Genomic DNA, 14,870 nt, shown 5'->3' on the forward strand with positions numbered 1-14,870 from the left:
CCTTTAAAGTTGTTGGCTTTGAATGTTGAGTTTGGAAAATATGTGTAATTCTATAATCTACTGTGTTGATGTTATCAATGTATGATTTCTTTGTTTTCCTTGTAATCTCTTCTTAATTAGTTTTATCTTATTTTATATAGACTGATGACATTCTTCCGAGCTTGGAAGATCAGGGAGTGCATCAACTGTATCCAAAAGGCCCAAACATTGGTATGCCTCCCTCCGTTCTAGTTTTAATTATTTGTATTGTCATGTGAAATTACTGCTCTTGAAATTTCTGATTGATTGCCATAGTTTTCTAGGCTATGGCGTATATCCAATCCATACTAGAAAATGTTGTCATGCATGATAAATCCGACATTACGACTAAAATATGATCCCTTAATGAGCCTTCTTTAGTGCAATACAAATGTCCTCTCTAGAAAGGAGAAGAGTGTTAGGGGGTATGTATCATCTGGTTTGCAGAGCATGATTTTATTGATAATAACTAACAAGAAACAAATAAGAACTGCCTATGCACATGCGTGTATGTCTGTTTATTCTAGTGTCTATATATATATATATATTGTGCATATGCATGTGTTTGTTTTTCGCCTCTAAAATGTTTTATGCTTCTCTGACAAAAATTGTGATCCTTCTTAGATTTTAAGAAGGAACTGAGGTCACTTAACAGAGAATTGCAGCTGCACATTTTGGAGCTGGCTGATATTCTTGTAGAGAGACCATCACAATACGCGAGGAGAGTGGAAGATATATCTCTTATCTTCAAGAACTTGCATCATCTTCTCAACTCATTGCGTCCCCATCAAGTAAGATAGTTTTGGGTCTTAGAATGCACTGTATTGGTTTGTGTTTTGAGGTACTTTATTTTGTAATGTATTTTATCAAACAGGCTAGGGCAACGTTAATTCACATTCTAGAACTTCAGATACAACGTCGTAAACAAGCTGTGGATGATATAAAGAGGTATGCTTTCAACAATTACTGGAAATATTTGTGGTCTGAGGCTGAAATGTTTTGCTTTGTTTTCCAAAACAGTTGAAAGAAAATTTCTTTGTCCTTCGATCATTGAAATGAATCGCTTATATAGCATTTTATTTAGAGTAAAAGTACTTGAATATACTAGGCTATTCTTTTGGTGCATTGTAGAAGTTGTTGTAGAAAACTCCCCTGTTCTTGTATGTGAGGCATCGAAATGTTGATTTTTAGTTTCTTTCAACCTTGAATTATGAGGTTAAAAGTAAACTGCAGTGTGTGCATGGTCAGTGTAAGAGTTCGAAGATGCATATAAATTCCTTAAATCTACTGGTATTGTGACTGTGTAATCAATCTGCCATGTGGATTGGATGTTACATAATTGCTTGTGACTATTTGCTTCACTTTCTTGTTTAGGAGGAGAGAAGAAGCACGAAGACTTCTCAAGGAGTCTATTGGAACGTTGGAGGACACCGACGCATCTTTTGTGCTAAAGTAAGGGCGTGTGCTCATGTTCGTTCTGCCACCGATTGAAGCCTCTTGGAGAGTTGCATCTCAATACCTTCATCATGCTTCATGTATTAGAAAAATTATAGGTTCAATTGTCATTGTCATCAGAGTAAAAGCAATTTGATAGCGTGCATGATAGTGTTCTCTCTTGCTCTGCTGCTATGAAATTCTTATTTACCGATTGGCAAAGAAGAAAACATAGTTTCGACAAAGTCAATAGATCATTACAAGAACCCTAGAATACACTAGCGGAACTAGGACAAAGGCTACAGTGGGCTGTAGCCTAGGGAGGTTTTGGGGTTAAACAAAAATCAAACCTATATATTTGCCTCATTTGAAATGCAGAGCAATAGGCTCTTTAAATTGTAGTCTGTAATGGATGTCGGATGTACTTAAAGATGTCAGATGTCCCCACTGATACTTAAAGATGTCGGATGTACCCCCTCCAAAAGAGCATGTCAGTTACCCTATTGCATGTGTATTGTACTAATATTGCCTTTGTATTGCACAGATATTGCATGCATATTGCCACCCTATTGCATGTATATTGTGCTACTATTGCTGTTGTATTGCTGTTATATAACTCTAATATTGCCTCTCTAGTGCATGTATATTGGCCACATATTGCCATTATATTGTATGTATATTGAGTACGGCTTATCAATGGGTTTACAGTTTAGGCCCTACTTCATTCAAAAAGAAGACGAGGACGAGAACGAAACAACGTGCCTTTCAAAAACAGGCAATCAGATGCATAATAATTGCACCGTAAGACATTGTAAGAAATTATTTTTAAAAATAATGTACACAAAAAGGAAGGTATGAATAAATATGCAAATGTTTCGTGATGGGTTGAAGAAAAGGATGATTACATTTGGTGGTTTGATTATGTTTGGTGATACGATATGTTCTTCATCTTAATCTTCTTCATATATGTACTTGTTGTATTATTAATTCACACAAATTCATCTCGTAATCATCCAACTATTAAAGCTAAGTAAATGAAATGAAACAAAAGAAGAAGCCCAAAATAAACAGAAACAGCAATTTCTAGCACCCTTTTATCGCCTCTCTATCACTAGTGTATCACCAACCTATCACCAGTTTATTGCGTTTTAGGCAGAAACAAATTATGCACTTCCTCTGTTTTTTTTTTTTGACATATGTCCATTGTTTGACCTCCATTTTCCTGTAAGGAAAACAAAGAACACATGAATTTAATTTGGAATGGATAGATAGCTTTCCATTAAACCTTTTGACAAAAAAAAAAGTAAACAGCAGAGCTTCTCCTAGCAAGCAAAGGCAGGATTGAGGTGATGACCATTAGTTCAAACATTATGTGATCTAATAGGGATAACTAATTTTGAGAACAAGTAATGAATCTTCAAAACGATAAAGAACAACTAGTAAACTAATTTATGCATTTTAACTTTGCACGGGTCACAGCGCTGAACATGATATTTGGTAACCATCTCTATACTTAGGGGTCACAGTACTCAACATGATATTTGGTAACCATCTCTATACTTTACAGTTATGAAATTGACATGTAATCTTTTCCCCAAACCAAAGGTTTTTAAAAATTCCACAAAGTTTATGTATAATACTTGACTGTATGCAAACTCAAAGAATTCGATCAATGTATGAATAACAAATAATTCTTCATATATGCAAAAGTCAACCACATGACTTGAAATTAGAAATTCTCACTGCACACAAATCCACCATTACTACATACAAATAAACATCCACAATTCCATAAGGCAAAAGGCAAGTTCTAAGGGATACACAAGGAAAGAAAGAAAAAATATTTCCAAGAACAGCCAATGAGAAATAATGTTACAGACCAAAAGCAAACAAGGCAAAGTTAAACCACCATTCTTAAGACAAAAAGCACCAGACAATTTCTATTTATTGAATCAGCTCACAGAAAATGGTCGATGTGTATCACTTCAGGTCTTTCTTTGTCTAGATCAATTCATTAATTTGCCATTGCACTTCTGATATCTAGGAAAATCCATTGGCTCAAAAGACACCATCAGCTTCAACTCTGAAATTATGCATGGTTGACTACACAAGTTGTTTTGACCTCCAAACATGGGAAAAATTCTCAAGCCTGCAAGTACGCATAAAACATCTCAAGAATGGAATGATAAACAAACTCTGTGAAAAATAAAATAAAATACTACATGTAAAAAAAAAACAAAAGGATAATTAAACTGAACACAATAACTTACAGCAACATTTAGTAATCTAATTCATGGATACAAAGAAAACATTGACTTGATTTGCTTTCTCTTATGAGCTTTAGTATTATTAAACTGCAGCATCCTATTAAGTGCCTACAAGAATCGTAAGATATTTTCTGAAACCCCATATTTTTAGAATAAATAAAGAGAAAACAACATCAGCAAAATTGTTAAAACATTAGTCAAATTGTTGAGAATATAAAATCTCACATCCACTATTCTAAGCCTTGCATTTCAATATATAAAATTATGAACCTCTTCAGCCATTATCACCATAGTACTAGACTTCGCTGACAAATAATGCATAACAAGTGGATGTCCCAACAAGTGGATGTCTCATCAAATAGAACTTTGTAGCTAAAGGAATAATTAATTACATGATACATATGCAATAAACAAAGGAGCTGGAAATTAAATGAAACCAGGATGGGCAAATCTATTTCTTCAATCACAGAAGCATTTAATGGGTAAATTGAACAAACAACATATAGGTTCATGGGCTGAGGTAGAATTTCTTCATTCATCGTTAGCCACCTTAGTCCTTAAGAAGAAGAAATACATTAATCCCTAACCCTCCTCTTCCTCAAATTTCTTTCCTTCCATGCCTTGAATTCTATCCCTATTCATGCACCCATGACATGATCAGTCAAAGAGCAGTATCAACAAGCTACAAAAACAAGTCTCCTCATGACCCATTCGAACCATGCTCAAATGACACCCAAAAACAGAGTGATGTTAAAACAATTCCTTCTGAGCCACAAAACATGACGAAGAAGTAACCAGGCTAGATCACGGGCAAAAAGTACTTCATAATGAGAGCAGCAGAGTCACTGCTCTGTCGAAGAACTCTGTACTAGAAAACCACCATATGATGACAGTCAAAGTGAGGATTTGCAAGGTTTGTCATGTCATGCAATAATACCAGTCCATCGAACACATCTACCTAGTGAATAAAAAAAATATACATTCCAACCTTAAATATGAATGGAATTGATTTCGTTTAGATTTGAAACTCTGCACCATCTTACAAAGTAAATATTTTCACATAAGTGGACTAGTAAACATCTAACAAAATTTAAGACCCTGTTGCACCACATATGCACTTGTTTATTTGAATTGAACCTAGAAAGAAACCTCACCCATAATTTTTTAGCAACACCTATAAATGACACATACAATTTTCCTTCTTTGGATGGAAAAAAAAAAACAACAGGAAACACAGACTTCAATTGCAAAAATCACAAAAACCATTAAAACCATAATGAAACGAGAATAAAATCATAATAAACTAGCAATACAACAGCACTAAAATGCCAATACACAACCACTAAATTGGCAATACGATAGCAAAAAACAGCACTAAAACATCAATAACAACAACAAAACAACAGCAAAATAACAGAATTCCAAATCAAACGCAAGAATCAATCCCCAAAGAATAAACCCATTCAATGTTTCAAATACGGAATCATCAGAATCAGACCATTTCAAAGGAACCCCTCAACCCTAAACCAATTTCAGACAAACCCCTAAACCCTAAACCAATTTCAGAGAAACCCCTAATCCAATTTCAGAGATACTCCTAAACCCTAAACCAATTTCAAAGAAACCCCTAAACCAATTTCATAGAAACCCATAAACCCTAAACCAACTTCAGAGAAACCCATAAACCAATTCAAATTGATGATGAACAGTACCTTTTGCAGGTGAACGATGGAAGAGGAAGACCACTGCTTCACAAAGAGAGAGAGAGAGAGAGAGAGAGAGAGAGAGAGAGCCCCTAGAGCTTCCCGCGACAGTAAAAGAGAGAAGAAAGTGTGAGAGCTGATCGAACAGAGAGTGAGACCTGAGCAATAGAGACAGAGAGAGCTGAGCGACAAAGAGAGAACAAAATTTTAGCAAAAGTGATATGTGTGCAATAAGTGGACAATAAATATATATTTATAGGTGATAGTTGCAAAATTTTTGGGGAGAGGTGGTATTTTCAGTTAAAATTATAAAAATAGTGGCATTTAGAGCTATTTCCCAAATTTTTAAAACTATCACTTATAAATACATCTTTATTGTAAACGGATTGCACCCATATCACATTTTCAGAAATTGGGTTCTCTCTCAACTCTCTTGGCTCTGTCTCGCTCTTCAGCCCGTCTGTCTCTGTGGCTGAGCTCTCTCTCTCCGACGCAATCGTCTTTCTCCCTCAGCGGTGGCTGTTCATCCAAGCTTAACTCCACCGTTGACATCCACGAGGTACTGTTCATCTAACCCTCACCCATCTGGCAACAGGCACACTCGGTCACCTTCATTCATCACTCCGAAACGACGGCGTATCACAGCTCATTCTCATGGTGCCGTACTTAAACTCCAGACCATCTCCTTCCTCCTCCCTCCTCCCTCCTCCTCCTCCTCCTCTTTCTTCTTCCATCTCCGCCAGTGCTGGTTCCCCAGTTTGATAGATTGAAGAAACAATGTAACGAGATAGATGTACAAGGAAATCGGATTTCTTCCATGGTAGCGTGCCGCCGATAACTTTGCAAGTAAAGTAATCAACTTTATTTATGCTTTTTTTCTCCATGGTTGCAGTAATGACGTCGTAATTGAATCAATTCTGTTATGATTTTGGTTAACTTATCTGAGGCTTTTGATTTACAAAACCAATGCCCTAAATGTTGCAGCTGCTGATGTGAAAACATATTTGTTGACTGCTATTAGTGGAGGCTTAAACCAGCAAAGAAGAGGGGTGAGTTTCTTGATTGAGCTGTAGATGCATATTAATCCAGTAGACGCCCATCTTAGTTTTCTTCCATTTGAGGCCTAAATTATCTTTCTAATATCTTCATTTAAGGCTTAAAGTACATTGTGGTTATGCATTCAGATTCCAAATGGCTTCTTTATTAGTCTAATTTTGATTTGTTATTTCGTTTAGGCATCTGATTATAAGTAGATCCTGTATAGGACTTGTTGATAGGACTTTGTAACTTTTTCATTCCATGAGTGATAAGACTGGTTTGTAATCATGCATGTTTTTTCTGCTGATTCAGCATCGTGTGCTTCTTTCTTGATTCTGTTACAGATAACTGATGCTCTTGTTGTAGCTTATATCTTGAATGCTACTCTTCTTGTTCTCAAGCTGGGCCAGAAATTATTTTGGAAGGATTCCAGGTCATTTTCACCATATCACAGATACAAAACTACTGTGAAGGTCCATGTAAGCAAAACTGTCTGTGGATTAATATTCTTATTCGGGTATTTGGTGCAGCAACTTTGATGAAATCTTTGATGTAGACTGGTTTATATCATCTCTATCAAAAGATGTTGAAATCATTAAACTGCTTCCAACAAAGGGAGGAATACCAATGAGTCCATATAGCATGCGTGTCCCAAGGAAGGGCAATGCAAAATGCTACCAGAATCGTTTAGTGCCTGTTCTTAATAAAAATATTGTAAGTGTCTTTCAAGAGAACCTACCACATTTTTGTAAAGAATTTGTTAATTATCATATGCTGGTGCATATAACCGAGGAAGAAAAATTTCCAGTGCTTGAATGAGTGCCTTTTTGGGATATATAGAATTTACAGTTGTTTGTTATGCTTTCTAATGTACAGGCTGTTCAGCTCACAAAGTTTGATTACAGGCTTTCAAATAAATTGGATTCAAATTTATAAAAACTTAGGTGTAGAGCAAATTATCATGCCTTAAAGTTTAATGACCTTATTAATGAAATGGGGAAAACGTTGGTTGACAGAATGAGGATGAAAAGCATGCATTTCATTGCCCTGCATTTGAGGTAAATTGCAAATAAATAAAAAATTACCTGCTTTAGTATTTTTTTTTTTCCCAAAAGATACATCTGTTAGGTACTCACTATAACCCAAGTTTCTTGATGTTCCTATCTTATGGTTCTGTGTTTAAAATCTTAATGCAATTGGCATTTGATTTATGAGAAACGTGCGCAGAGCTAAAATAAGAAAGAAACTCAAGGCTATTAAATTTCTTCTAATGGCCAAGATTAATGCAAATGCTTTTTGTACGTCTGTTTTATGTTCGATTTGTATAATCATAAACTTATCGGTATTCATATTGTTTGCTTCAATAACTTTTGGCTCTTTATTGAAGTCGGAATGTGTTCTGTATATTAACCAGGAAAGTTATTGAATATTCGACTAATGTTTATTATACTTAATATCATGTTCATATTGTATGGAAATATTATCGAACGTGTTACTGCATTATTTTTCTTAGTAGAAAACTTGCTTCCTGAAAGGTTTGATTTCGTGGGTGATTAGGCTTGTCGCTTTCAATCTTGGCTATCTTCCTGGGGGTGACAAAACAATTATCAGAGTCAGAAACAATACTGAACAAGGCATTGGAAGTTGCAAAAAGGATCGTGGTGCCTGGAGGTCTTATCAGTTTAGTGGTTTATGTGGGGCATCCTGGTAGATGGTAACAGTTCTGTTCTCAAATTTTATTTTTATTCACTCTGTATGCTAGTTTGTGCTCCCTGGTTTTTATTATGTTCATTATGCAGGTTGAGCAAAACCTATAACAATGGCTTGAGTAATTTTCGTTTAAGATACTAGAATAAATAAATAGATAAAGTTGGATAGTTAGGCCAATATAAGCTCAATTAAGTTCCTCCCAAACTACGCCTGAAATATTTTGCTTCTTATTATTAACAAAGGAATAGTTCTTTTGTAGCTAAAAACAATGAGTATGTTATAGCATGGGAAAATTGTTTTGCCCTATTTAATTTGAGTGTTTAGTGGGAGCATGACTTCTAAGGAACTTCTTGTGCAATGAAAGCAACAGTTGGAAGCTTGCCTTTTCAATCAACCCCATTTTATTTTATTTTATAAAGTCTGGTAGATGAAGCCATCATTTATGCTTCCCCTTCAGATTGGTTTGGAATTGGATTAAGATATACGTGGTTAGTTTTAGGTACTAGAGGAGTGGGATAGGCTGTTTGGATTTTACGTTCTGGTCTTGCTCCGAGAGGAGAGAGGGGGAAGGGGAGAAGGAGAGTGAGATTGGAAGTCTTCTGTGACTAGTAAATTGGAAGTCTCGGACTCTTGTTAAGTTTGTGCATTTTCAAAATGAAGAATAATCTGTTTTTAGGCTCAAAACAAATAACGTGGATTGAATTCTAGGACACCGATGCTACTGTAGATCATAATAGAAGCTTTCTGCTCATGTTCCAGTCAGGGAAACAGAAGTGCAGTATCCAAGATTGTGCTTGATTAGTGAAATTGTTATTAATATTGATTTATGACATTGGTGATTGAGTTGGAGATTTCCAAATTGGACAATTCTTATTGCTTTGCTGATATGGATCCAATATGCTTTGTTTTGGCAAAAAGGGTCCTACTTATTGTACATTATTTGTTCTTTTAGACTTGATACGTATAAGTTTAGTTTTGTCATATGCTCCTGGCTTGCTTGTTCTAACTGTGGGCACACATAAGGCGGAAAACTTTACACGTAAGGCTTCACTGATGTCTTGAATGATGTCATTCAATAGTGACCTGTTTTATATAATTTGTATCTATGCCTTATAACTACATTTGATATTTGGGGTTATATTGCATGCAGGCAAGCAACCCATGCAATATAACCCCGACAAGGTACGAAGTGAATATAAATCATTCTCAGGGTAAAGTGTTGCCTAGTGTAAGAGTTTCAGATCTAGGTCTTCTACTTGAACCTGATGAACCAAATTTGGTATGAACTACATCTTTGAATCCCTGATTGCATCTTTGAGGCCAAAGCAGAAAAAAATGCTAAACTACATACAGTTTTAAAAAAAATAAAATAAAAAGTCGAGGCTTTATGAATTAGCTGACTATTTTTTTATTTATTTATTTAATTTTATACTTTTAAACTTTTTCGTGATGCATGCACATGTGTACTCATAACACAAACTCCTTTATAACTCAAAAGAACGGTTGCAAACTCCTTACCGTATTGCAAGGGCTGAAATCTGGATGATATCAGCTTCTTTTTATTGTTGTTTTAAAGTGAGGTATGTATGGGTCTTATGAAATTTTTACAGAAATATATTGGAGGGCAAATAATTTTATTTTAGTTTTTTATTCCCAAATGATACCCAAAACATGTAAGCTTCACACTATGTTAATTTCTGCAAGATGGGAAAACATTGGACAATGAGTTGGAGGTTGTTGAGGGAATGAAGCTAGACAGGGGCTACATATCCCCTTATTTCATCACCAACCAGAACAATCAGAAATGTGTAAGTTTTAGTTTGACTCAGTGATAACTATGTCTTGAAACTGTTAGAGGGCTGCTTGTTAAAGTTAGCAGCACCTCAAGTCCCTTTTTGCTTGATGATGATTATCTTCAAACTTGTGTATGTGCTGATAGGAATTGGAAAATCCTCTAATCATAATCCATGAGAAGAAAATCTCAAGTATTAATGATGTGGTTAAAGTATTGGAGTTGGTTTTGCAGGTTAGCATTTCTCTGGTTAGGTTCACTAGTTTCTTCGTTTTTACTATGAATTGGTTGACAAACTTTTGCTCCTTTTCAGAAGCAAAGGTCTTTGCATTTTGTTATATATTTCAGAACCAAAGTTATAAAAGAAAATGGTTTTCCTCTTTGTTAATTGAGAATCATCTGCAGTTATGATTTCAGATCTGTAGATAACCTGTTGTTGCTGATATTGCTACACGGGAGGAGAACAGAACAACTTGGAAAATGTGCAAGAAGGGAGAGCTAACTCATACAACGAAGAACAAATTGATGAAGTTAAGATCAAAATTAGTAGAATTTGTGAGCTCTCCATTATTTATAATTATAGGTAGGAAGTATGTATGTAATAGAGCAAAGATTGGTTGACTATGTAATAACAATTGAATTGTCAAGTTTTATGAAAGAAATAATTTTTGCTTCTTGGGATAGTATTGTTAGGGTTCGGTGGCGATTTATTTTCCATGTCTAAATTGTAGTCTGTAATGGATGTGTGTGTATTGTATGTAGATTGACTTAATATTGCTGTCCTATTGCCTGTGTATTGTACTAATATTGCCTGTGTATTGTATACATATTGTATGCATATTGCCATCGTATTGCATGTATATTGTAATGCTATTGCTTGTATATTGTAATGCTATTGCTATCGTATTGCCATTATATTGCCCTAATATTGCCTCTCTAGTGTATGTATATTGACTACGGCTCATCAATGGGTTTACGGTTTGGGCCATACTTCATTCAAAAAGAAGACGAGGAGGAGAAAGAAACAACGTGCCTTTCAAAAACAGGCAGTCAGGTGCATCATAATTGCATCGTAAGACATTGTAAGAAATTATTTTAAAAAATAATAACAACTAAAAAATAATTTACAAAAAAAGGAAGGTATGAATAAAACGACAGAGAGCGAATAAGGGGAGAAAGAGGCAGAACGAAGCTAGAGAGAGACAGAGAGAGAGCTGCGCTACAGAAAGAGAGCAAAGAGAGAGTTGCACTAGAGAGAGAGAGAGAGAGAGAGAGAGAGAGAGAGAGAGAGAGAGAGAGAGAGAGAGAGCTGCGATAGACAGATACCGAAGAGAGAGAGATGTGCCAGAGAGAGCTGAGTGAGCTAAGAGAGAACAAAATTTCTGAACATGTGAAAAATTAGCAATAAGTGGACAATAATTATATTTTTATAGGTGATATTGTAATACTATTGCTATCGTATTGTGGTTATATTCCTTTAATATTGCCTCTATAGTGTACATGTATTGGCCTAATATTGCTATTATATCGTATGTCAATGGCCATTTGGTCTAATAACAGAGTCTCCACTTCGTTGAAAAGTAATCCTGAATTCAAATCTCATGGACACGACAATTGTTATCCATCCTTATATTAGCATGAATTGATGTTGACCTTTGAAATGATAGTTTGAGTTGCACATCGATTCATATTCAAAAGGAAAGTAATTCTCTCCCTCAATGAATCTTCGTTCAAAAGAAGGCAGCTATCAAATATTGGGTACAAAAATGCAAGATCCACAGTAAATTAATTGGGCACAAACCACATATTACAAATCTAGGATGATTTTTGGCATGCTTGAAAAGACAAGGGCCAAATACAACAGAAAAGAAAATCCATTCAAGCTTCTCACCAAACATGGCTCAAGCACTCGACCATGGTTTCAATCCAAACCTACCCAACAAGGGCATACCACGTGTCCATCGTAACAGAAGAGTGGCATTTACAAAGCATGAACTGCAATATGTTTCTTTTTCTCCTAAACAAAATTGTTACTAAAATGGAACAAAAGATCCCTAACATAGAACAATACAAGCAAAGATAGTCAATTGTCACACACAAAATTAGTCCTCATCCATCCCTATAGGCTTATCTCTCTTACTAGGGCCACATGCTGGTTTTGCCATTATAATCTGCAAGATAGTCAAAGCACTGTCAACAACCTTTTTTTTAATGAAGGTATTAAACATTAAATAGGCTGCAATCAGATAGATTCATCATTTCTCACACATTTTTAGCTAGCCAGAAAACCCCCAGCATATAGATTTTCTATTTACTATCAAGCCTTCTACATTGAAGCCATATTCATTATAAAAGTTCAACATTTCCCAAAAGTAACTTTCAATTTTATTTTATTTTTCCAAGTTAAAAACTAACATTTGCGACCGTTCTTTTGAGTTATAAAGGAGTTTGTGTTCTGAGTACCCACGTGCATACATGCATCTGTGCCAAGTTAGGGGAACTTTGAAAAAAAAAAAAGAGAAAAAGACTCCACAAAAAGTATAAAAGTATAAAATTAAATAAATAAATAAAAAGAATAGTCAACTAATTCATAAAGCCTCGACTTTTTTTTATTTTTATTTTTTAAACTGTATGTAGTTTAGCATTTTTTCTGCTTTGGCCTCAAAGATGCAATCAGGGATTCAAAGATGTAGTTCATACCAAATTTGGTTCGTCAGGTTTAAGTAGAAGACCTGGATCTGAAACTCTTACACTAGGCAGCACTTTACCCTGAGAATGATTTATATTCACTTCGTACCTTGTCAGGGTTGCTTGCCTGCATGCAATATAACCCCAAATATCAAATGTAGTTATAAAGCAAAGATACAAATTATATAAAACAGGTCACTATTGAATGACATCATTCAAGACATCAGTGAAGCCTTACGTGTAAAGTTTTCCGCCTTATGTGTGCCCACAGTTAGAACAAGCAAGCCATGAGCATATGACAAAACTAAACTTATACGTATCAAGTCTAAAAGAACAAATAATGTACATTAAGTAGGACCCTTTTTGCCAAAACAAAGCATGTTGGATCCATATCAGCAAAGCAATAAGAATTGTCCAATTTGGAAATCTCCAACTCAATCACCAATGTCATAAATCAATATTAATAACAATTTCACGAATCAAGCACAATCTTGGATACTACACTTCTGTTTCCCTGACTAGAACATGAGCAGAAAGCTTCTATTATGATCTACAGTAGCATCGGTGTCCTAGAATTCAATCCACGTTATTTGTTTTGAGCCTAAAAACAGATTATTCTTCATTTTGAAAATGCACAAACTTAACAAGAGTCCGAGACTTCCAATTTACTAGTCACAGAAGACTTCCAATCTCACTCTCCTTCTCCCCTTCCCCCTCTCTCCTCTCGGAGCAAGACCAGAACGTAAAATCCAAACAGCCTATCCCACTCCTCTAGTACCTAAAACTAACCACGTATATCTTAATCCAATTCCAAACCAATCTGAAGGGGAAGCATAAATGATGGCTTCATCTACCAGACTTTATAAAATAAAATAAAAGGGGGTTGATTGAAAAGGCAAGCTTCCAACTGTTGCTTTCATTGCACAAGAAGTTCCTTAGAAGTCATGCTCCCACTAAACACTCAAATTAAATAGGGCAAAACAATTTTCCCATGCTATAACATACTCATTGTTTTTAGCTACAAAAGAACTATTCCTTTGTTAATAATAAGAAGCAAAATATTTCAGGCGTAGTTTGGGAGGAACTTAATTGAGCTTATATTGGCCTAACTATCCAACTTTATCTATTTATTTATTCTAGTATCTTAAACGAAAATTACTCAAGCCATTGTTATAGGTTTTGCTCAACCTGCATAATGAACATAATAAAAACCAGGGAGCACAAACTAGCATACAGAGTGAATAAAAATAAAATTTGAGAACAGAACTGTTACCATCCACCAGGATGCCCCACATAAACCACTAAACTGATAAGACCTCCAGGCACCACAATCCTTTTTGCAACTTCCAATGCCTTGTTCAGTGTTGTTTCTGACTCTGATAATTGTTTTGTCACCCCCAGGAAGATAGCCAAGATTGAAAGTGACAAGCCTAATCACCCACGAAATCAAACCTTTCAGGAAGCAAGTTTTCTACTAAGAAAAATAATGCAGTAACACGCTCGATAATATTTCCATACAATATGAACATGATATTAAGTATAATAAACATTAGTCGAATATTCAATAACTTTCCTGGTTAATATATAGAACACATTCCGACTTCAATAAAGAGCCAAAAGTTATTGAAGCAAACAATATGAATACCGATAAGTTTATGATTATACAAATCGAACATAAAACAGACGTACAAAAAGCATTTGCATTAATCTTGGCCATTAGAAGAAATTTAATAGCCTTGAGTTTCTTTCTTATTTTAGCTCTGCGCACGTTTCTCATAAATCAAATGCCAATTGCATTAAGATTTTAAACACAGAACCATAAGATAGGAACATCAAGAAACTTGGGTTATAGTGAGTACCTAACAGATGTATCTTTTGGGGGAAAAAAAATACTCAAGCAGGTAATTTTTTATTTATTTGCAATTTACCTCAAATGCAGGGCAATGAAATGCTTTCTTTTCATCCTCATTCTGTCAACCAACGTTTTCCCCATTTCATTAATAAGGTCATTAAACTTTAAGGCATGATAATTTGCTCTACACCTAAGTTTTTATAAATTTGAATCCAATTTATTTGAAAGCCTGTAATCAAACTTTGTGTGCTGAACAGCCTGTACATTAGAAAGCATAACAAACAACTGTAAATTCTATATATCCCAAAAAGGCACTCATTCAAGGACTGGAAATTTTTCTTCCTCGGTTGTATGCACCAGCATATGAT

The 14,870-nt window shown here is 35.2% G+C and overlaps 1 protein-coding gene and 1 long non-coding RNA gene across 2 annotated transcripts; both read left to right on the forward strand.

Annotated features, from left to right (window-relative positions):
• Window positions 1–40: 40 nt before the first annotated feature.
• LOC117621758 (mediator of RNA polymerase II transcription subunit 7b-like) lies at window positions 41–1,577 on the forward strand. Its single transcript, XM_034352310.1, has 5 exons — window positions 41–79; window positions 141–210; window positions 643–809; window positions 893–966; window positions 1,393–1,577. Exons 1-5 carry the CDS (start codon window positions 41–43, stop codon window positions 1,472–1,474), a joined length of 432 nt encoding a protein of 143 aa, XP_034208201.1. The 3' UTR covers window positions 1,475–1,577.
• An 8,276-nt stretch (window positions 1,578–9,853) lies between these two features.
• LOC117622855 lies at window positions 9,854–10,639 on the forward strand. The gene is made up of 3 exons (XR_004585041.1): window positions 9,854–9,978; window positions 10,110–10,196; window positions 10,368–10,639. It is a non-coding gene; the product is annotated as an uncharacterized LOC117622855 (long non-coding RNA).
• Window positions 10,640–14,870: the final 4,231 nt, after the last annotated feature.

The sequence above is a fragment of the Prunus dulcis genome, chromosome 3 (genome assembly GCF_902201215.1).
Source record: "Prunus dulcis chromosome 3, ALMONDv2, whole genome shotgun sequence".
In the NCBI taxonomy this organism is placed as follows: Eukaryota; Viridiplantae; Streptophyta; class Magnoliopsida; order Rosales; family Rosaceae; genus Prunus; species Prunus dulcis.